Source organism: Ctenocephalides felis, unplaced genomic scaffold (assembly GCF_003426905.1).
Source record: "Ctenocephalides felis isolate EL2017-DRISC unplaced genomic scaffold, ASM342690v1 CF-g0.4_SCAFFOLD_03572, whole genome shotgun sequence".
Lineage (NCBI taxonomy): Eukaryota > Metazoa > Arthropoda > Insecta > Siphonaptera > Pulicidae > Ctenocephalides > Ctenocephalides felis.
In genome coordinates, this window is record NW_020539726.1 from 33,977,765 (window position 1) to 34,000,663 (window position 22,899).

The 22,899-nt window shown below is 26.3% G+C and overlaps 3 protein-coding genes across 3 annotated transcripts; all 3 read right to left on the reverse strand.

Annotated features, from left to right (window-relative positions):
• Window positions 1-7,566: 7,566 nt before the first annotated feature.
• Window positions 7,567-9,351, reverse strand: LOC113387631 (putative acid phosphatase 5). The gene is made up of 8 exons (XM_026624985.1): window positions 9,314-9,351; window positions 9,050-9,163; window positions 8,811-8,972; window positions 8,642-8,719; window positions 8,402-8,575; window positions 8,194-8,317; window positions 7,890-8,128; window positions 7,567-7,749 (listed from the first exon to the last, which is right to left on the reverse strand). Exons 1-8 carry the CDS (start codon window positions 9,344-9,346, stop codon window positions 7,609-7,611), a joined length of 1,065 nt encoding a protein of 354 aa, XP_026480770.1. The 5' UTR covers window positions 9,347-9,351; the 3' UTR covers window positions 7,567-7,608.
• A 1,829-nt stretch (window positions 9,352-11,180) lies between these two features.
• On the reverse strand, window positions 11,181-13,356 carry LOC113388398 (venom acid phosphatase Acph-1-like). Its single transcript, XM_026625781.1, has 8 exons — window positions 13,317-13,356; window positions 13,032-13,151; window positions 12,790-12,957; window positions 12,555-12,611; window positions 12,261-12,479; window positions 12,058-12,181; window positions 11,594-11,826; window positions 11,181-11,336 (listed from the first exon to the last, which is right to left on the reverse strand). Exons 1-8 carry the CDS (start codon window positions 13,326-13,328, stop codon window positions 11,181-11,183), a joined length of 1,089 nt encoding a protein of 362 aa, XP_026481566.1. The 5' UTR covers window positions 13,329-13,356.
• A 1,076-nt stretch (window positions 13,357-14,432) lies between these two features.
• LOC113388399 (prostatic acid phosphatase-like) lies at window positions 14,433-16,937 on the reverse strand. Its single transcript, XM_026625782.1, has 8 exons — window positions 16,833-16,937; window positions 16,357-16,467; window positions 16,121-16,287; window positions 15,981-16,034; window positions 15,698-15,922; window positions 15,231-15,354; window positions 14,780-15,018; window positions 14,433-14,588 (listed from the first exon to the last, which is right to left on the reverse strand). The coding sequence occupies exons 5-8, from the start codon at window positions 15,875-15,877 to the stop codon at window positions 14,433-14,435; spliced, it is 699 nt and encodes a 232-aa protein (XP_026481567.1). The 5' UTR covers window positions 15,878-15,922; window positions 15,981-16,034; window positions 16,121-16,287; window positions 16,357-16,467; window positions 16,833-16,937.
• Between the last annotated feature and the right edge of the window lie 5,962 nt (window positions 16,938-22,899).

Sequence of the window (22,899 nt, forward strand, 5' to 3'; positions counted from 1 at the left end):
AAAACTGTTTTGCTATTGTACGAGATGGCATTTTAGTTAAAATAAATACATCATATACAATTTTGAATAATGTTCATCAGTAATATGGTAACACTCGTGATGCACACATTTCTTAATGCCAACCATTATATATATTTATATAATAATGAATTATAAATTTATAATAGCATTAAAAATATTTATAATATTTAAAAACAATAATGCAATTAAAGTCATACTTCAAATACGACATGATCGGTTTGTCATTGTAATTAGCATTTCGGACTCGAACCTTTATTAGAGAAATAAAGTAATTGCTGATCAATAAATTCTATAATGTTTGTTCACACAGTGGACAGCTGTAATATAACAATCTTAAATAATTTCATTAACACTAGCAATGAATAAACTGCATAGATGTCCATTATAAAGTATATCAGTATATAAATGATACACAGCTACACAAACTATTGTTGTGCTTGATCTCTTGTTTAGAGCAATTAATCTGAATATCAATTTATTCTTCATTATTGGTAAAAATATGCAACTTTATAATACTTAATAGCCATCATAACGAAAACATGTAAGTACCTCTAAAATCCAAAGTGTCTGAGATATAATTCTGAAAAAGATATATCTTTGGCATGTTAAAGTAAAGCTGTACTGCTTTAATATTTTTAATATCTATAAAAACGCAGAGAATTATTATGTTAAACAAACGCCTAAATGAATATTGTTTTCACCATTTAAGTTGTCATATAATTGTGTTTTGAAGAACTTTATGTAATTAAAATCAACAAACAATCATTGATGCTTGTTTTTTTTTATTTTTCGCTGGCGATACAGTTTCATTCTTTGAATAGTTGTTGTATCTGTGTGCATATAACAATAAATTTCATTTAATAACTTCAAAAATATATAGTAACCACGAATAATACAGTACTTTAATAAACTTACGGTGTTTACACGGCACAGATTTTTTCATCGGCTTTATTATTTGCACTATAATTATTTATGGGGAACGGGAAAAATTATTCTTCCGATACAGTCATTTTTAAAAAATTAAGGTTTGTACTAATATTAACCTTAAAAAGTAATGACATTAAACACGATCAGTAAACATTATGCTTCACGCTTTCGGTGACGTACGCACGTATAAAGTCACGCATACCAAGAAAGCCTCGCACAAATACGACCAATCACAATCGACCCATATAAAAATCATATAATCGAGAGCGAATGACTCTCACTTGACCTTGCCGTAACAATTCTCGTTGCATTTGTACGATTTACACCCATGTCGCGTCAAAGAAGAATTAGCTTTTATGCATCCTAATACTTACTTTGACAAAATGTTCTCCACTTGATACTGATCTGTGCAGTTCTATGGCAAGTGCTGCAGTAAATTCTGGAACGTGTGTGGGTACTCTAAATCCACGTCTGTCTATAAATCCACCAGATCCGGCTAAGGCAGCATATAAAGGTACAAGAGTAGTTTCATGGCCAGAGTAGACAAACATTTTGCGTTCCTTGAGATTATCTGCATTTCTTGCTTGGCTTTGGAGTCGTCCAATATTTTCTTCAATATTACTCCTAAAAATACGGATAATTAAGAAAATGTATTTTCTTGGATTTGCTGTCAATATTTATTTGTACTGCTCCAAATCGTTTCTGAATATCATTATGGAACATAGATTGGAAGACTAGATCTGTATACTCGTTGATATCATTCCAGTTGTCGGATACCCAAGTTGGCTTCTCAATACCAGCAGCTTCCTAATTAGGGTTTATACAAAACCGACATTTGAAAGAACCCGTTTTCGAATTTTAATTTTACTAAAAAACCGGTTTTAAACGGTTTTCGAATTTTATATAGAAAATAAAATTTTTGCTCGCATATTCTGTTATTTATCCGCAAATTTAGTGTAATTTAGAGCAGTATTTGACTGAATTTATTTATTGTTCAATTTTATAGATAGTAAACAAAATTATTTTAATTTTAATTAGAAGAACTAAAAAATAATAGTTTATTTTGATTAAATAACTTGAAAATAATTATTCTTTATTTATGCATCATTTTCACATATAAGATTGAAAATATTTTTATGATGAAAAGAAAGTTTTCGAATAAATAAAAATAATACATTTTTAAATAAAAAACATTCATTAAATTAAAAGAAAAAATTAAAAAATATTATATACATGTTGATACATATACTTGTTATTATCAATTTTAGTTTTAAAAACAATTAAGCTAAACTCGGGATTGTCTGTTCCGAACAATTCTAATTAATTAATTTTAAACATTCTAATTGTTTTTTTGTTTAATAAAATATGATTTCAAAAAACTGAGAACGTCTATCAAATTGCTACTTAGACATGTTCTTTGATTACCCACAAAATTTTTTGAAATAGAAAATACTCTCATACTTGCGACCAAATTATGCTTAATTGTTTTTAAAGCCTGATATAATAATTCTAAGTTTTTTGTTCTTTAATTTGTGACTTCTAGGGTTTAAAACTTTTTTTAAGTTGAGTAGATGAAGTTACTTCTTCAAGAAGAAGTCACACTGATTTAAATTAATATATACACTGGTATAAAAATCTAAATTAATAAATACAAAACCTTTCTGGGAATCATTGCAGACTGATAAGATATCAAATGCTATTGAACGATATGATTTCAAGAATCAAAACGCTTTCATCTATCTTTTATATTTGGCTATATTTGTCATTTTCCATTTATACAGTGAAAACCGACTTTTTTCACTAAAAACCGGTTTTTGAATTCTATATTTCCGCCAAAAAAAAAAAACGGTTTTTGAAAACCGACAACCCTATTCCTAATAGATATCCATAATTTTGATTATCATTAGTAGTGAAAATTTTATTTCTGTATTTTATTACCTGGGTTTCATACAAAGTTCTCAACGTCCAAACTTCAATTGGAGATTTGATTTCTTTCCCTGTATTTGCTGATAAGACTTGCATCAATCTGTGATATCTTGAAAACTTCTCCTGGAACTCCTGTGAATTTTGTACACGTGATGTCTCGTTGAAGAATGCTGGGCAGTTTGCCCATAAGTTGACCTAGAAAAATTTGAAAATGATACATCTCTGTTTTGTTTTGGATTTGTTTATAGTAATTTTACCGCTAAATTAAGTTTTTCATCTGGTACATAAGTAACAGGTCTCCATAGAGATGCCAGTTCTGGTTCTCTGCATCTTCTGCCATTGCAACCTCTCTAAAAGGTAATGGATTAGTTTTAGAAACTCCTGTTTTTTGTAATATATAGAATAAAAAAGAATAATGTATGAGTGTGAGTAGATTATAAATTGTAGAGAGTGTAATTAGAGACAATAAACGAGTAATTAGACATAAGGTGATTAGGAGTTACTTTCGTTTTTTTTACCTCTCTGCCCCATTGTTGCTCCTGAGCAGGTGGCAAAAGACCTGCCAGGTATGCCAGGGCACTCGCCCTGGTCCTAGGATATTCTGTAGTAAATGTCCTTACAGTTTCATAAGTTGGCATATTGAAAACTCCTTGAAATAAATCACTGTATTTGCTTCGAACTGCTTCACCAAGTTTGAACATGTGCAGGACACCATCCTAAGGGAAATTTGATTAAATATTTTAAATGCAAAACTTTAAGGGATAGTTTAACTGCAATAATATAAATATAAGGAATATTTAACTACAATTTAGCACCTGATATATTTCCTGATTCTAAAATAGTTTAGTTAGGTGAAAATTATCTACTGGTACTTTATTAATTTTTTTACCATTTCTACCTTGATTGTCTCACAAAGTAGATTTTTGTTATATCAAGGATGATAAGTTTCTAATCAAATTTTTGTAAATTCTTATATCTGAGTTTTTTCAACTTACATTAGTCAAGTGTCCTTTTCCAATAGGGTACCAAGTTTTATTAACATTTTCATAATTGGGAAAAGCATTCATTTCCAAATCATCCGGAGTACGGTCTCCATGTCTGTACATCTGAAAAGAATATTAATTTTTATATGGTCAATTAATATATTAATTAATTAACTTCCCGTAGGGTAAGTTATAGTAATCGCAAAAAAATCGAAAATAAAATTTTTTATATATCTTTACGTTTTAGAGGTTTCTGAACATTTTGGCATACCTTAGAAAAAATGGATGTATGTGTGTGTGTGTGTGTGTGTGTGTGTGTGTATGTATGTATGTATGTATGTATGTATGTATGTATGTACGTGTGTGTATGTATGTGCGGATACAAATTTTCGTCGACGATTTCGGGAACACGGATCAACCGATTTGAATAATTCAAAAAACATTCGATTCGTATTGATAAGGAGACGTGCTGATTAGTTTTTGGCGAAGGCAGGTCTAGCCGTTCCGGAGGTACGGGGCAAAAAGTGCCGAAAACGGTAACTCAGTTTTTAAGAGAACGGAGCGTCCGATTTGAATAATTCAAAAAACATTTTACTTGTATTGATAAGATGAAGAATTGGTCAAATTTTCATAAAGGCAGGTCTAGCGGTTTCGGAGATCTAACGAAAAAAGTAAAAAAAAATGCCATTTGGCGGTCAAAAATGATCATTAGACATATGCACATCAAATTTTCAGATATTTTATAGAGATTTTAACAATAAGTATGAATTTTGTTTATTTTCCTATGGGTTCCGTACCAATGTTTACCCGTTAGACAGCGACGCCGAGCTTACGCGCTTTATATTTTGTCTCTATGCAGTTAAAGCAGTACAATTGCTTTGAAAAACAAGTTCAGATCTTCCAAAATATGTCAAAATAAAGAAAACATTTATTTTTTCAAAAAAAAAAATTTTTTAAATTTTTTTTTTAAAAAAATTAAAAAAAAAAATTTTTTTTTTCAAAAAAATGTAATTTTTTGTCCAATTTATAGTTTCTCAAAAATCTTATTTTTTCGAAGTAATTTTTTTTCAAAAATGTAAATCGTTTTTAAAAAAAATAATAATTTTTGGTACGGGAAGTTCCAGCAATTTGCCTTAAGGCACGATGCCCTAATTGCCTTAAGACAGAATTCCACTTACAGCTAGTTTAATTAGTGATTGACTGTATTTTCTTAATTTATTAAACTTGGACGAGAATTTTTGCAATTTTTGCTAATTTTAATTCACATAAACATTAACTTCTGCTTCGGAAAGTTATTAAGCTTTCATTATTTTAAATACATATAACAATTTTTATTTTTTATGATATGTCTTTTTAGTTTGTTTGTTATATATACCAATTTTCATCCTTACAAAATTGTTAGTAAACTTATTTCCAGTTTGAAAAATTAGATTTAAAAATGTATTAATTTTATTCCAGTAAAATGAATTTAAGAAATGATTTTAAACTTATAAAATTTAAATTTGTTTCGTATATGTACATTGCACTTAATTCATACTTTTATCATCGTATATATACGAGGTCTGTTCAAAAAGTACCCGGAATTACTAATAATTAAATTTCGCGGGTCTGGAGTGTCTGATTGTCAAAATTTTTTTTTTATTGTGTTGGTATACATGCCCCTAAAGTATGATGAAATTTTCAGCTATATTCACTGTTTACTTTGTCTGTGGTAGTCGCTAAGGTTCGACGTGTTTTTCTGAGCTCGGCGATTTTTACAATGGAAGAATTGAAAAGTCAAAGAATTTGTATTAAATTTTGCGTAAAAAATGAAATAAAGTGTTGCAAAGTGCAAAAATTCACCAGATATGGCTCCGTGTGACTTTTTCCTATTCCCAAAGTTGAAGAGACCCATGAAAAGACGGCGGTTTTCCTCGATTGAAGAAAATCGCTGAGAGTGCTCAAGGACATATCAAAAAGTGAATATCAAGGGTGCTTCGAAAATTGGAAAAAACGCTGGCATAAGTGTATTATATCTGGGGAGGACTACTTTGAAGGGGACCACATTAATGTAGACGAATAAATAAATATTTTTTTGAAAAAACGAAAATTCCGGGTACTTTTTGAACAGACCTCGTATATATATATATATATATATATATATATATGATAGATTTCTTGGAGGGCGTAACATCAAGTAAAAAAAAAAAATAAAGTAAAGATTTTTTCAAAACATCTTTATTTATCCATACGTTTCGACGTAAAATTCTACGTCATCTTCAGTGGTTTTGAATTATTTATATTATCACTAACACATATTAATATAACTTGTAAAAATTAATAATTATAGACAAGCACTAACTGTCAGTAATTTCTGTAGATTATTCTGTTTGGCACTGGCCTCGGATGCAAGTGTATTACGTATAATATTTTATTTATTAATCACTTTTTATCTTTTATTCTTTTTATTTAAAAAAAGAAATTACTGACAGTTAGTGCTTGTCTATAATTATTAATTTTTACAAGTTATATTAATATGTGTTAGTGATAATATAAATAATTCAAAACCACTGAAGATGACGTAGAATTTTACGTCGAAACGTATGGATAAATAAAGATGTTTTGAAAAAATCTTTACTTTACTTTTTTTTTTACTTGATGTTACGCCCTCCAAGAAATCTATCATACATTTCAACATCAAATTTAAACATTTTTAACATATATATATATATATATATATAGATATATATATATATATATATATATAATTAAGTTCTCATATTAAATAGATTATATTTTTTTTTACTTACCAAATGTACTAATTTAATAGTCGTAGACCGCCTAACACTTCGTGCATGAACTTCTAAACTAAAACTATAAACTACAACTAAAATTATTAGCAAAATTCTCATATTTAGGTATATAACATTCACTTTATTTAAATCAACATATTATCCAAATAATTTTCTATTTCGAGTATTTATACTAAGAATTTTTATCTCACAGATAATATAATTATGATCTTATCGTCGTCTGAGATTTGGAGATCTGAGTTATCCAAATATAAATTAAGCCTAGTGTAATAATTTTGTATTATGCATAGTTTTTAATTTTATGGAAAATCTGGGTCGTTATGTGGTTTTATCCTTGAGCTAGATGCAAGTTCTGAAAATTTTAGTAATCCAGGGATTTGTGGTGAATGAATAAATTGATGAAAATAACACTGTGTACTCGTGGCCTAATTTTAAATTGAAATAGTATTTGTATGAGACATGTAAATCAATTCATTTGTATATGAAAAATGTATAATTTCCCAAAGTAGAAGTGTATGTTTTCACCAGAAAATCCGGCTAATTTCATGATTTATCGATGTTTCTACTGTTACTAATACAATTCCTGATATTATAAATTTGCTTGAAAGATTGGAAATCACATAATTTATTTATTTTTGGTGATATCGAAAACTTTATTTTTGATTTAAATAACAGTTAAAGTATTTTTTAAATAGCTAAATCTCAATTATTATTGTTTATGTTGATTATATACATGTATCAGAAAGTTTTTGCAACTTGCATAATGACTTGTAAATTTCGTTGCATTGCAATTCTAGTAATGGGATTAAAATAATTATATATATTTTGCACAAATAATTTTCACGAAAAGAGAAAAAATATGATATCTAAAATTTTATTTACAGAATTTAATTTTATAAGTTGAATAATCTAGTACATATTACATACAATAATTAAAGAACTGTTCTATACTATTTTTGTCAACCTTGACAAGTTTTAGAATTTTTCCCAAACTCTCTTATTTTACTGGTAGTATGCATATATTGATACCAGTCACAACCTTTGCAGTTATTTAAATGTAGTTCTTGAGGTTTTTCTTCATCAGGATCCCAAAATAAAAGCTTTGAATAAGAAAAAAATATAATAGTTGTATATTCTATACATATGTTGTGTAAAGTTTTATGTAATCATTATTTATTATTGTTCATAATAATTCTCGAACAGGGTCTTTGTGTCAATTTATTGTATTGTTTTCTGTTACCTTAAAAAATTTATATCTGGTTGATGACTCTGTGTGTAATTCTCCTATAATCATTGCTCCATTCTTTGGCCATCCAAATGGTTTTTCTTCGTCACAAATTTTAAAATTTTTATCACCTCCTAATGCTGCTACTATTGCCGCAAAACTCATTTCTTCGGCAGCAAATATTTTTATTGGTGGCCCTTCTCGTCGTCGCTGATATTTATCGAGTGAATCCACGAATTCTTTCACATATTTACCTAATTATAATTTGAAATATCATATACTGCAGGGAAAACTAGATTTTTTTTAAATATAATATTACCAGCAGAAAGTTGCTTCAGTTCAACTGTTTTGGAGAATGTTCTTATATAAGTGTCCACATATTCCTTCATATCTAACAAATCATCATAGGTCAACCAACTTGGGAGGTCTTTGTTATCATTTTTCTTGTTGAGAACAAAATTGTTGTAGTATTAATAAAAACAGTATATACTCGTATTTATATTAAATAACTTGTTAAGATTACTTACTAAGGATAGAAAGTGGTTATACAATTTCCACATATCTTCATCTTTAGCATCTTTTATATTTTTTTGTACTTTGCTTTTTAGTGCAGAAAACGTTGTATTTCTACCATCAAAGTTTTTTTTCACACTTTGGGAGAATATTTGTTTGCATTGATTATCATTATAGAAAGCCTTTAACTGCATTAAGAACACTATTATTATCGATATTTTTAATATATGGTTTTGGGACATATTTTTACTTACTGCTTTTTCGTAAGATTCATGTATTTTAGTTTTATTTTCTTCTGACTTAAAATCATCTGTTAAGCTCTTTTCCCGGGACTGAAAATATTAAAAAAAATTAAATATTAACCAATGAATTTTGTTAAAAATACGCTTCACAAAATCTATTATATCTTTTCTAAAGTGATACCTGACCAAGGAGACCAGCTAGAAGTAAATTTGCACTTAAAAGAGATCTTGGATTATTCATAGCCGTAACATTGATATTGTTTCTATTATTAATGTCTTCAAGAGTTTTTTCATAATGTCGTTTCAACCTAGCACCCATTATATACATTTGCTCTTTTCCCCTCTAGTATAAAAGTCGATACTAATTTAAAATTTTATATTTATTTGCAAATATATTTCATCACATATAATTATACTTACTCGTGTTAATTGACCTGTAAATTGACCTGTTACAACATTTTGTGCTGTGTTTTTTAAATCTGGAATTTTATCATAATATTCAGGTAGTGGTTCATGTTTCCCAGTATTAGCTATCTGAAAATATTTCAAATATGAAATTAATATGCAGATACAATTTCATATTTTTTTATAAAATTCTAATAATTAATCTCTATTAACTTATAATAACTAATATATAAATACTATAACTAAATAACTTATAATAACTAATTTCTAAATATTTACCACATAGACAGCTGATAGGAAACCTGGGCCCATTTTTGCATTTGATAAATGAGTTAAAGCTAAAGTTATAAATAAAAAACAACTTGATATCATTATAAATAAATTTATAAATAATATATTTTTATAAATAATAAATATTATATCAACTTTTTCTTAGCTTCTTTCGAAGCTTATTTGAAATATTCGTTGTAAGTTCAAGTTGAAGATATATATTTAAATATTAATTACTAAATAATATTATGCTTGTTTACCGAAATTTGGAAAAACATCATTTTGTCACATTGTGAAATTTATTTGGATTATGAAATTGTTGTTGTCAAATTTTTTGGTATTCGAAAATGATACACGAAATTAAAGTTGTTTTGGAAATAAAGTTCACATTTAATTATTTTTTATTATTTACATATGGTAATAATATATTTGTTTACAAAATTGTAATTATTTGTCTTTCAAGGGTACTCCGCGATTTTGTAGTTGGCTATTTGTAATTTTTATTTCTTTGACCAGTTTTTGAAATCCTTCCAAGGAACAAACATCGTTGCAATACTTATACTTTAATTCTTGAGGAGCATCTGATCCAAAATTCCAAAACAAAACCTAACTAGTGGGGTGGGTGGCATCGTGCCTTAAGGCAAATTGCTGGAACTTCCCGTACCGTAACGAAACGTTCGAGGAATATTGAATGTTTTCAAATAGATTATTATAAATATTGTATTATTGTCTAATATTTATAATAATTATATAAACTGAATTGCAGAGTTGAAATTATTTGTTTAAAGTATATTAGAACTATAGTCAGAATTAAAAATAAAATCTGAATTATTTTCGATATACAAAAAATTTAAAAAAAAAAAAAAAAAAAAAAATGGTACAAATTTTTTTTTTCCAAAATCAATTATTTTGTTAAGACAAGCAGAAAGTTCTTTGAATCAATTGAATCGGACGTTTAGTTCTCACAAAAACTGCCATTTTTTGTACATTTAGCTCTGTATCTCCGAAATGGCTGGGCCTGCCTTTGCGCGAAACTAATAACCCTTTCTCCCAATCATTACTAATGGAATGTTTTTTAGATCATTCAAATCGGATGCTCCGTTCTCTCAAAAACTCGATTTCTATTTTCTGCACTCTTTGCTCCTTATCTCCGTAACTGCTGGACCTGTTTTTGCCAAAAACTAATCAGCTCTTCTCCTTATTAATAGGAATCGAATGTTTTTTAAACCATTCAAATCGGTTGATCCGTACGCCCGAAAACGTGGACGAAAATTTGTATCCATACATACATACACACACACACACACACACACACACACACACACACATCCATTTTTTCTGAGGTATGCCAAAACGTTCAGAAACCTTCAAAACGTCGAGAAATGTAAAAATTTTCAATTCCGATTTTCGGCCCATTACAATAACTTACCCTACGGGAAGTTAAAAAATAAAATATAATCAAAAATATTTTTTCATGACTTCTTCATATGATATTATTTTTACCTTGACATAATATTCGTATCCATTTTGGCTCTTATGCAGTTCTATGCAATTATATATGCTTAGAAATGCATATTAAACACATTTAATTAGTCTTTACAATTTTCATATTTATATTGTAATATATTAAAAATTTTATTTTAATTTTGGTTAATTATTTATTCATGTATACTTTTTTAATATTTCTTTGTTTTTGTTTGATTCTGAAACTTCTAAAACATTTAAGGATTATTTAAATGAATGGAAGTGATGTTTTAGGCAAAATTTGAAAAACAAGACAAAAATAAATATAAAATATCCAGAGTCATTACAGTACGAATGTAATAATTTAATTTTTATATAATATAAGTATGTATTTATGAATACATATATAAATCTATATTGGAATTCCGCACTCATCAAAGTCATCATCATCATAAGATGTAATAGTTTCCTTCAGCATCTTCTCAAAATTTTCAAAAGTGCATCCATTTTGACAAGATTTATATTTTATCTCTTTTGGTTCATCTGCATTAGAATTCCAATGTAAAACCTGCAGTGAAATATATAAAAAAATAAATAAATAAATTATAACTGAAATCAAAATTAAATGTAGCCATAGAATATATTTAGGCACGATGCTGCATTTACATCAGTTGAATAGTAAATAGTCTTTAAGATAATAAATTAGGAAATTCGTTTTTTTACCTTTCAATAACATGGAAATAAAATTAGTTTATATAGGGTGTATTCACTAAATTTTAAGAAATAAAAAAATATTCTTTGGTATTTCCAATTTTGGTAACTTACTTTGACAAAATGCTGATCTTGACTTTTATGTAGTTCTACAATCAAAGCTGTGCCATGTTTTGGAACAACCATGTCAAATTTACTTCCACAAATATTATTTTCTGGTTTAGTTAAAACTGCAATGGCTGCTGCAACTATTAATTCATCAGCACACAATAATTGTAGAGGAGGTTGTCCATTCTGATTGGTCTTGATTTTTCTGAATTCTTCTAAAATGCTATTAGTATAGGCACCTAAAATTTAAAGATATAACTTCATAATTGTTATAAACTTTTGGTTCCAGCCAAATCAGAAGTTTCAGATTTGAAATCGTCTTAAACAGCCTGATGTCAAGCAGTAGTGACATAGGTTTTTGCTAGGAAATATAGTTAGCAATATGTTGTCATTCAGTCTATTAGAGTTTGATCAATAGAAACTACTTGCAACAAAGTAACTATTAATTTTTTTAATTAAAAATATTTTACCTGCTGATATTTTTTTGGCATATGTATATTGGAATAATGATGCTACAAATAATTTACTGCTTTCTTTCATATCTAACATCAAAGATTCAGTTAACCAATCATCTAAAGGTTTACCTCCAAATCGCTGTATAAAAATTAAAAAAAAAAAAGATTTTTTTTAATTTTATTTATTACTATATAGTATCCTATTTTATTAAATCTACCTGTGCTTGAAAATATTCATGTATTTTCCACATATATTGGGGTTTTATAGGATCGTAGGATAATAATAAATATGGATTTTTAGGTTTTTCGAGACCAATATTATTTCCTAATGTTTCTCTTGTATTATTAAATGGTCTGAATTTAAGAAAGTCATGTTCAACATCCTTAAGCATTTCTTTAAAAGGTTGACAGGTTCCATTTCCATATATTTGGCTAATCTAATATAATAAAATAAGTATAATAGAAAATTGAAGTTCAAATATTAGTTTTTTATAAAGTTTTTCAATGCTTACCGAATCATGAGCTAAAGGTATTGCATTTTTATTTGTCGTTAAATTTTTTTTATATTCCTAAAAATGTAGCAATATTATATGAAGACATCAGGTTTGAAAATTTTAATTTTGGTCTTTGAATTAATTACTTTAAAATTAAGAACTACTTTCAAATTTTAATTTCAATAGCAAAATGTGTATTTGATGCTGGTTTATGCTATTTGTATTATCATTTAATCAAAATATAACTCAATACCTTCTTCAATAATCCTTCTTTAACTAAAGAGGCACTTTTCTTACAACTTTCTTGAGATATTGATTCAATTTTTATTTTATCGTCTTGAAGATCTTGATTATTGAATAAACTGTTTTTGTACCATCTTCTAATTTTTATGCCAAGATTGTACATATCAAGTTTACCTTCCTATAGGAATAATTTTAAAGCATTAATTTTATCATTGAAAATATATTATAATTTAGATTTTTTTTTATAATTACTTCCGTTAAATCTTTCATTTCAAACGGTCGTATTTCAAATGGTTTCTTCAATTTGATATTTTCAATAAGTTCTTTTAATTGATTTTCTTCTGGAGGCGTTTGTTTTCCATTGCGAAAAATCTAAAAAAATAATTTTAATAAGTATTTATACCCAAATATAGTAGATATTTTGTTAACACAAAAATTAAAATTATAATTCTAAATATTTTTAAAGGTGTAATATTAAATAAATGATTCTTTTTAAGTATAACCAATGAATCTATATCAATTTTTACTCATTTTTACCACTTTAGCCATCAATAATGTAGAATCTGTTGATGCCTGACTCGTTAAAATATTTATGCCTAATATTTCTATACAACATAAAAATATTAATTCAAATTTCATTTTGCGATTGTTTTTGGCAAAATATATTATTACTCAAGTAAAGTATTACTTTACAGTGAAATATTTTATATTATTTATAAAGTTATTTTCAAAAACTGTCAATTTATGCAATAACAAATTAATAAACAACTTTGTGAGTATTTTCAAAATAGGAAACACTTCCAAATTAAATTGAGCGAAATTTTCAATACCGATGTTGAAATGTATGTAAATAAATTTTGCATAATTTGTTCTTTATTTTGCCACTAACTTTTAACGAAATGTTTGATGGTTTCATTTTTCAACACAATCTTAATTTACTTAAAATATGCTTGAAATTGATATTACGTATCATATTGATCTAATATTGATTTTGTCATTATTTATGACTTTTTCATAAATCTACCTTTAATAATATATTTTTCTTTAGTAAATAAAGTTAGAAAATTTTAATTTATGCAATAAACTTTATGCTAAATATATTGAAAAACAAAGCATGTTTTAAATAAATATCTTGAAAAAAATCTAAATGTCGTCAAAAATGAAAATTATCAATTTTAAGAATAGCATTCATGCTTTTTGCTTTTTGCTCATAAAAAAGTCATTTCTGAGAAAAAAATATTTAACTAACTGTTATAATTTATCATATACTGAAATGATATAATACTGTATTTTTTTAATATTTATGAGTTTTTACAGATTCGACTTTCAGTCTAGATTTTTTATTATTTAAATTATTTAAATTAAAAATTTATTAGCTTATTTTAAAATTCACATTTTCTGAAAGAAAAATGTATAGCTTTCAAAAATAAAATTGAGATATTTAATTATTTGTATATTGATTTAATGCCATTTATACATTTTAGGACATTTAGTAGTCTTGAGAAAAACAACACTAATAATATATAAAGTTTGTTAAGAAATTAGGAAATTTTATGTGTATAGTTAACATATTTTTTATTATTGAAAATGCATTACAGCTATTTATACAAACAATACTTTGACATAAAGTATAATAATTATTTTAATTTACGTTTACTTTGTTTTGCAGAGTGCACTATCTCTCAATTTACTTTCTGAAATTGCACTATTTTTTAAAAATTCCTTAAATTTTTCAAAAGTGCATTCGCCTTTGCATTCATCATATTTTATCTGCTTCGGCTCATCTTGGTTAGGATTCCAATAAAAGACCTAAAACAAAAAATATCATTATAAAAAACAATAATGCTGAAAATGCCTACTTGAACAAGTATAAAGAACAAAATATTTCGCAATTTTTTTTAAATCTAATTTCGTAAAAAATAACCAATTTTTGAAAAATTGATGGAGTAATTATCGATATAATTGCATGTAATATTTTATTCTTTTATTTATAAACTTACTTTAACGAAATACTCAGATTTTTTCTTGTTCTTATATAATTCTGTGATCAAAGCTGTTCCATGTTTTACTACACCTGGTTCAAATGTTTTGTCACAAATTTTGCTTTTGGAATTTATTAAAGCTGATACTGCTGTAGTAACTACTATTTCTTGAGCACATAATAGTTGAATGTCTAGTGATTGAAAATTTTTCATCTTATTTTGAAATTCTTCTAAAATCGTATTTGCATAAACTGCACCTAAAATAAGATAAATGGCATTTTATGGTCACTTACGCATATTCTACAAATATTTTGAATAAAAATGGTAAAAATACAAATACAGAATTTTATAAAATTTACCTAATTTATAAAAATAATTTTAACATCATCTTAATAGAACAAATATCATGAGCATAATTTTTTCAAGAAATATTATGTTAGTTCCAAATGTTAAAATCAATATTTCTTACCTCCTGATGCTTGTTTCAAATAATTCCATTCAAATAATACTTTCATAAGTAATTTATTACTTTCTTCCATATCAAATATCATATTTTCAGTTAACCAATCCGGTAATGTTTCGTTAGAATAGCGCTAAATAAGATTTAATAATTTTAAATAACATAATATTGGTTAATAGTATATTACGTATTTGTTAAGTAGTTTTTAAATCTTTATTTTCCTGAGAGTTAATATTCATTTTTTCAATTTTTTGTTCAAGAATTCAACCGTTGTGAGTTTTTGAAATTTTTTATCAATTAAATTGAAATGATAATTATTTGCTTTTGAAAACTATAAACAATCGTTTTTGCTAAAATTTCTGGTATATTTGTGATTGATTTCTAATGCATCACTAATATGATAGTGAAAAATGAATGACTTTACAGAATTAAAATAATTTATTCAGAAGCTCTAAATATTTTGCTATAAAACTTACTAGTGCTTCATAATATTCGTAAATTTTCCAAAGATGTTGGGCTTTAATTGGATGAAGATCAGGAGAATTGTGTACATATGGACCTTGTGGATAAAGATTTATTTTCAGCTTTTCTACTAGTTTATTTCTTGTATCAAAAACGAATTTAAAATCGATAGGTTTATATGGGACTCCATTCATATTGTAGAGACTTTTACAGCCATCTTCTTTATATAAAAATTCTAGCTAAAAGAAAATAGGATTAATATTTTGTCATTTATAAAGCTTCCAATTAAATTTTTACCAAACTATCTAATGATGAATTCTTTACTGAATCTTGGTATTTTTTCTTGAATTCCTGAGAACATAAACAAAAATTTTAAATTTAAAAAATTAATATCAGTATTAGTAGCTAATAGTACTTTTCTATTGTTATTTCATTACATTTCCCAATACTCCGTTTTTAACGAACTTTGCGCTTTTTCTACAACCTTCATGAGATGTTGATTGCACTTCTATTTTATTTTTAATTTCTGGTTTATTTGGGAAAATCTTGATTCATACCATCTTCGTATTTTTGCTCCAAAGTTATACATATCAACTTTACCTTCCTATATTCAAAAATACCATATTGTATAATTTTATTGTCTTTGTATTTGAATTAAGGAAATTATATTTACTTCTGTTAATTTTTTCACATCAAACGGCTCCACCTCAAATTTTAGTCTTTCGAGGAGAAATTTATCAAGTTCAGCTTTTTCTGGAGGAGGTTGTTTTCCATTTCTAAATATCTTCCAAATAGTAAAAGATGAAAATAGTTAATTCCGACTACAAGTTATATTTGGTATTTAAATATTTATTTATAGCAATAGCTAATTTAAATTGTTTAAAAAAAACTAACAAATTAAAATGTATATGTCAATTACACGTTTCAAATGGTAAATTTGTCATTTTTTGTAATATACTTTAGTGTCGTAAGTCTAAAAATAAAAAAAAAGAATTTCTATTTAATAATAGAGAGGGTTAATTATTATTTACACAGCATAAGAATATTTATTTTGAGAAATTATATAATCACTATTATATGTTATTATTTTGTTAAAAATTATATGTTACTTATATTAAATAATTGAAATATTTAAAATTTTATTTTTACCACTTTTGCCATCAACAATTCACTTTCTGATACATTAGAACTGTTAACAGTTCTTATACTAAAAATTTGAAAACAACAAGCTACAGCTACTAAAATTAATTTCATTTTCAAACCATACACTAAACAACAATAAATGTTTTTATTTTATTTTAATAGCCAAAATTTAAAATAATATTGCGAATAAATATAAAAACGATTACAAAATATTCCATGATGAAATAATTATTAACAAAAATATACAAATATTTATTAATGCAATTTTAGATTGGTATTCTTGTGGACATTAGTATTTATTAGTATAATAATGAGTAATAAATAATAAACACTGGAATTAATTAATTTTTGGTAATACTATTATTCTAATACTTTATTGACAAGTTATAATATGATATGGTTTATTTAAGGTCGTTCAAATAATTTTAATTTAAACATTTGTCTTGCAAAATTATAAAACTTTTTTTAAAAAAAATTGGGTTTTAATACAAAATAATGACAGGAAAAAATTTAATTTGTTTTTACACTTTTCTTGGCAAAATATTATGAAATTTATTACGCAATATCTCTTAAAATTTTATATGTTTTTTTCACCCTTTAAAATTGAAAATGTTTTTTTTAATAAATTTTAGTAAAATTAAAAAAGTATATATTAGTCTAAAAATTTATGAAGTAATCCCAAACTAACTAATAAATGGTTTCAGTAGTTTAGTTTATATGATAGTTATTTATATTATTGTAGTTAAAAGCATGAAACTTACTTTAAAAAGAGATATTAGTAATATTTTAAAAATACGTAATGGTCTCGCATAATTTAGATTTATGCATATTAATTTTTTAAATAGTTATTTATATATTTTAGAATTTTTTATGGATTGACATCTTTCATTTTAGTTTTACTTTAAATTAATAATTTTAACTTTGTTATTCCGTTTATATAATTCTTAAAAATTAGACAATGTTACAATATTTTTAATAATCTATTAGAGAACATTCAGTATTCCTCGAACATTTCGTTACGGTACGGGAAGTTCCAGCAATTTGCACGATGCAAGTTAAGTCATGATGCCATACACCTCACTAGTTTTAAATATGTATTTCTCTCTGAATATTCTCAATGCAACGGAATCATAATTAAGTTTTTATAAATCGTTGCTTTTGTTATAGTATCACTGTACTTTTTAAATTCATGGCTTTATTTACTTATTGTTAGAAATTCATAATTTTACCAGAAAATCCCATTTGCTAATTTTCAGATTTTTGACGTTTTAAGTTATTGTTGCACTCTTATTTTATTTTATTTGTATATTTTTCGTTCTTTATATCTTTTACGTGAATTGACATTTATCCACTGCTAATCAAATCATTTTGGCCTTTATTATTATCATAGTATATTTTCCAATCATAAATTTATTAAAAAACCAATTATTCTAGTAAGAAATAATATAGCAAAATATATTTTTATATAATTTTATTGAAACCATAAGTTTTATCTCTAATCTTATTTTTTCGCTTCTACATTAGGTCTAGGAGTACCCTTTTTACAAGCACTTTGATTCCAAACGTTTTTCACTTTTTTAACTTTAGGAATAGTTTTCATCACGTCGACACCAGCTTTTGCTTTCTTATTTTGTGAACTTTGGGAACATTCGATAAGTTGTTCTTTATTTATTCTAACTGGTTCTACCAATTTTATGTAATCGTTCAGGTACAATTTATCATCTGGGCTATCTTTTATCTTCAACTCTGTAGGCTCACAATCTTCTTTGCCATTTAGATAAAACACCTGATAATAGATAGTTGGAGATTAACAAACTTGTTAAACAATAATAAAAATAATAATTGCCAGTAGGGAATGCAATACCGATGGAAAATTTCAATACCGGTATTTCGATAATTTTTCATTTTAAAACCGGAATACCGGTAAATTACCGGTATTTTTATTATCTTAAACAAACTTAAACAAAATTGAAAGTTACTAGTACAAATATAAAAAATGTATGTACAACTACAACTATATTCAAATAAACATTAAAAACAATAAAATAAAATAATAAATTTATTTTTTTAAATAATAATTTAACAAAATTACATACAATTTAATTAATTCATTATCACTATCGAGTATATTGAGTACTTTTCACCAAAAACAAACTTATGAGTAAGAAAGACCAAAAACTCATAAAAGATCATATTACATTATTATAATAAACTGTATTGTCTGTATCCGATATGTTAAATTAGCATAATCTTTAATATTTAAAAAAAAAACTACACTAATTTAAGATTGGATACTTTGTCGAGATAAATAATAAGTTACTATAATTTTTGAGTATTGTTATTTAAAACTATGTATTTTCAACTTCGAAAAAATAGTATTTTCAAACTTCGAAACGTTTTCGAAAAATAATTTTTATAATTGTAATAAGAAGCAAAAATATTTAATAATTATCATAATTATTATGTATAAAGTTAGAAAAAATAAAGATTACGCAGGGGTAATCCGTATGATATAAAATATTTTGGCGCAAATATCACTTAAAAAACTGTTACATTTTTACATAAGATAAAACAAGCATCATTATCTATCAGTCCAATTCTGTTTATTGTAACACGATATGAAGCCCTTTGTAAAGCAATAAATATTCAGTTTAATGACGAGTTGAGATAATATTTGACATTTGTTTATCTTATAGAATCACTTGAAGATATAGCTGTTTATGCGATTATGGAATTAAAGATAAATTGGTTCCGAGAAATTTAAACTTTAGTGTATTATGTATCAAATAGCGCTTATGTAAAAATACCGAAAATACCGGTATTTTTGGAATAAATATCGGTAAAAATACCGCCGAAAAATCGGGCGGTTTACCGGTAATTCGGTATACCGGTATACCGGTATTGCATTCCCTAATTGCCAGTGAAATTTAGCTTGTTAACTTTTTTCCAAAAAACTTTAATTCAATATTGAATGCCCTAACTTTATTTTTGGATTTTTCTGACTTCTATCTACTTACTTTGACGAAATGCTCGTCAGCGATTTTGTCCTTGTGCAATTCGAACAGAATAAGAGAACCATAATTTGGTAAGTCCACTAAGAAAGTATGTCCACTTCTGATGTAACCTCCAACACCACCAAGGGCGGCGACTGCCGGAGCAATGGTGGTGTCGTGACCACAAAATAGACGAAGTCTTTTCGGATCCTCGTCTTTTAACTTGATAAATTCCTGGCATTCTTTGATGACCATGTCCACATAGATACCTGGAAAGATATTAAAGTTGCTTAAGTCGTACCACCACTTAAGTCTTTTTAAAGTTTCTTAAGTCGTGTCAACGCCTAAGTCGTACCCCGGCTGTATTTTGTCTGATAAATATAAATTACATAAATGGTAATCTGAAGGCTATTGTATTCACATATGGTAAAGTTGTTTAAGTCGTACCACCGCCTAAGTCGTACCCCGCGCTAAATTTTGTCTGACAATTATAAATTACATACATCATTTGGTACTGTTAAATACAACTATTTATATGAGTATATAATGTTTACAAATTGAATGCTACTATGGGACCGATTCTGCCATATACCAGAAAAATGTTATGGCAAGGCTATGTTATTGAACAACTTTCCATACTAAATATTGACAAATCCATGTGGTTGCTGTGGCAGTGAGGTGTTTTTCTCAGGTTGTCAGATAAAAAACCTAACCTAGAAACCGCACAAGTGTCACAAAAACGATCTTAGATAACAGGGTCTTTCTGACTCAGCTTCATAACATACGAATTGACGTTGCAGTTTATGTGTAAAACGCCTGAATGCACAACAAATACATGACATTTTGACAATATTTAGTATGATTCAGTAGCATAATGTATGAAACATGGCCTTGCCATAACATTTCTCTGTTATGAGGCAGAATCGGTCCCAATTTTTACATTAAAGTTGCCTAAGTCGTACCCCGGCATAAAATTTGTCTGGCAAATATGAATTACCTTTTTGGTGCTGTTTAAAACTACTTTTTACATAAATATAAAAAAGTTTACAATTTGAAGACTACTATATTCACATATGGTAAAGTTGCTTAAGTCGTACAACAGCCTAAGTCGTACTTTTGTGGCTATATTTTTGGTCTGACTATAATAAATTTCATCATTTTGTACTGTTAAATAGAATTGTTGAAATGAGTATAAAAAAATTTACAATTTGAAGACTACTATATTTATATATGATAAAGTTGTCTAAGTCGTACCACTTCGTACTTTGGTTATATTTTTGATCTGACTATAATAAATTACATCATTAAGCACTGTTAAATCGAATTGTTTATATGAGTATGCAAACGTTTACAATTTTGTGGTAAAGTTGCCTAAGTCGTACCACTGTCAAAGTCGTACCTTGGTTATATCTATTATAATTCTTTCAATTACACTTTATGAAATATGAATGAAAATATAAGCTAAGAACTAAATTTTCAAAATATTTCTGAAATTTAAAAATGACAAAAATAGTTAAGTTTAGATTAGGAATATTTAAGGAAATAAATATTTTGTATTTGGATTAAGAAACTATTCGCTTAATAAAAAATGTTGACTTTAATTAGACTTAGAAGAAACATTCAGGATAGATTTTACGCTTCAAGAAATTTCTAAAATTTAACATTGTAGCTAAAGCAGAAGCAATTATTTTTTTTTATTCCGTAAAATAATTATCGAACACGACTAGAACTAAAATTTTAATACAACAAAATTGTTTATAATATTTCTTATTTAAATGTTTTTTTATTACCTCCAGACATTTTTTTCATGCAAGTCGTTGCAAATATAATTTGCAAAAAGTTTTCGATACATTGCTCCATTTTCTCCATGACTTCATTTGTAATGTAACATGGTAATTGTACTTTGGCATTTTTCTAAAAATCGAAAAAAAAATTATACAGTTATACAAGTTATACATATATAATTTCCAATGGCTTTTCAATCAAAGAGAATTTTATTGTACCAGAATACACCCCTGTTATTATATATCAATAGAAAGCTAATAAAATTTACAATCGTCTGTGTTTATTAATTAATAACATTTAGAACAAATTATACAAATTAATTTGTCCAAGTTGAAAATTCAAAACTTGAGGATTTGTTCACTATTTTCACATTGACCTAGTATATTTAGTTACATTTTTATGTTTTTAGTCTTATATCTTTAATAACTGTAAGAATACACCCCTATTATTATATCTCAGTGAAAAGCTCATAAAATTTACTATCAGTCTGTATATAATAGTTAATAACATTTAGAACAAAATATTATAAAAATAATTCGTAACGTTTCTACATATAATATTATATCATCGATGGACATAAACAATATAGTTTTCTTATATTTAGTTTTTTTTTTATTTTCTTACAGTTTAGTCTCACATAAGCATAATTCGCGTTCCAACATAATTATATAAATTAATAAATAATTTGACTTTTAAAAAATTTGGTTTGCTAGAAAAATTAGAACGACAAAATGAATCAGATACACTTGCAATGAAGTGAATTTCAAATTTATTAATTTAAAATTTTTAGAGATTTTAGAGATAAAGAATGTATAAACCTAATATATCATTTCCATATATATAGTATGATTTTTTCACCTGTGCTTTATATATTTCATACATTTCCCAAACTCGAAACGGATTTGGTTTTTCGACTCCCAAAGTTTCCTTCATTAAATCAAATGAAGAAAAACATACACCAAGATCAGATTCTCGATCTTTTAAAGTTTTCTCTAATTTTTCCATGAAAGCTACACATGTTGGCTGTTCGTAGTAAAATTTCAACTAGAACTAAAAAATAACCATGATAAGTCTATTTGAAAAAATTAAACATGGTAATTAAATGTAGTAATGTAAAATGTAAAAAAAAATTAAACATGGTAATTAAATGTAGTAATGTAAATTGTAGTAAAATTTTAACTAAAAAATTAAAAATCACCATGATAAATCTATATGAAAACAAATAGCAAATTAAACTTGTTAATTATATATTATATTATCAATTTATTAGAATTTTAACAAGGGTATATATAATA

Bases quoted from the DNA above. Each gene is read 5' to 3' on its own strand.
- LOC113388398 (XM_026625781.1), bottom strand. The intron at 12,958-13,031 runs GTAATTATAAAA...TTATTCCTATAG, and splicing joins AAATGAAAGATTTAACGGAA to GAAGGTAAACTTGATATGTA. The intron at 11,337-11,593 runs GTAAGTTACCAA...ATTTCACTGCAG, and splicing joins AAGATCAGCATTTTGTCAAA to GTTTTACATTGGAATTCTAA.
- LOC113388399 (XM_026625782.1), bottom strand. From the start codon at position 15,877: ATGAATGGAGTCCCATATAAACCTATCGATTTTAAATTCGTTTTTGAT. The intron at 15,355-15,697 runs GTAAGTTTTATA...AATCTTATTTAG, and splicing joins ACGAATATTATGAAGCACTA to CGCTATTCTAACGAAACATT. The intron at 14,589-14,779 runs GTAAGTTTATAA...TTTTTGTTTTAG, and splicing joins AATCTGAGTATTTCGTTAAA to GTCTTTTATTGGAATCCTAA.
- LOC113387631 (XM_026624985.1), bottom strand. From the start codon at position 9,346: ATGGGCCCAGGTTTCCTATCAGCTGTCTATGTG. The intron at 8,973-9,049 runs GTAAGTATAATT...CTTTTATACTAG, and splicing joins TTACAGGTCAATTAACACGA to AGGGGAAAAGAGCAAATGTA. The intron at 7,750-7,889 runs GTAACAGAAAAC...TCTTATTCAAAG, and splicing joins CCAGATATAAATTTTTTAAG to CTTTTATTTTGGGATCCTGA.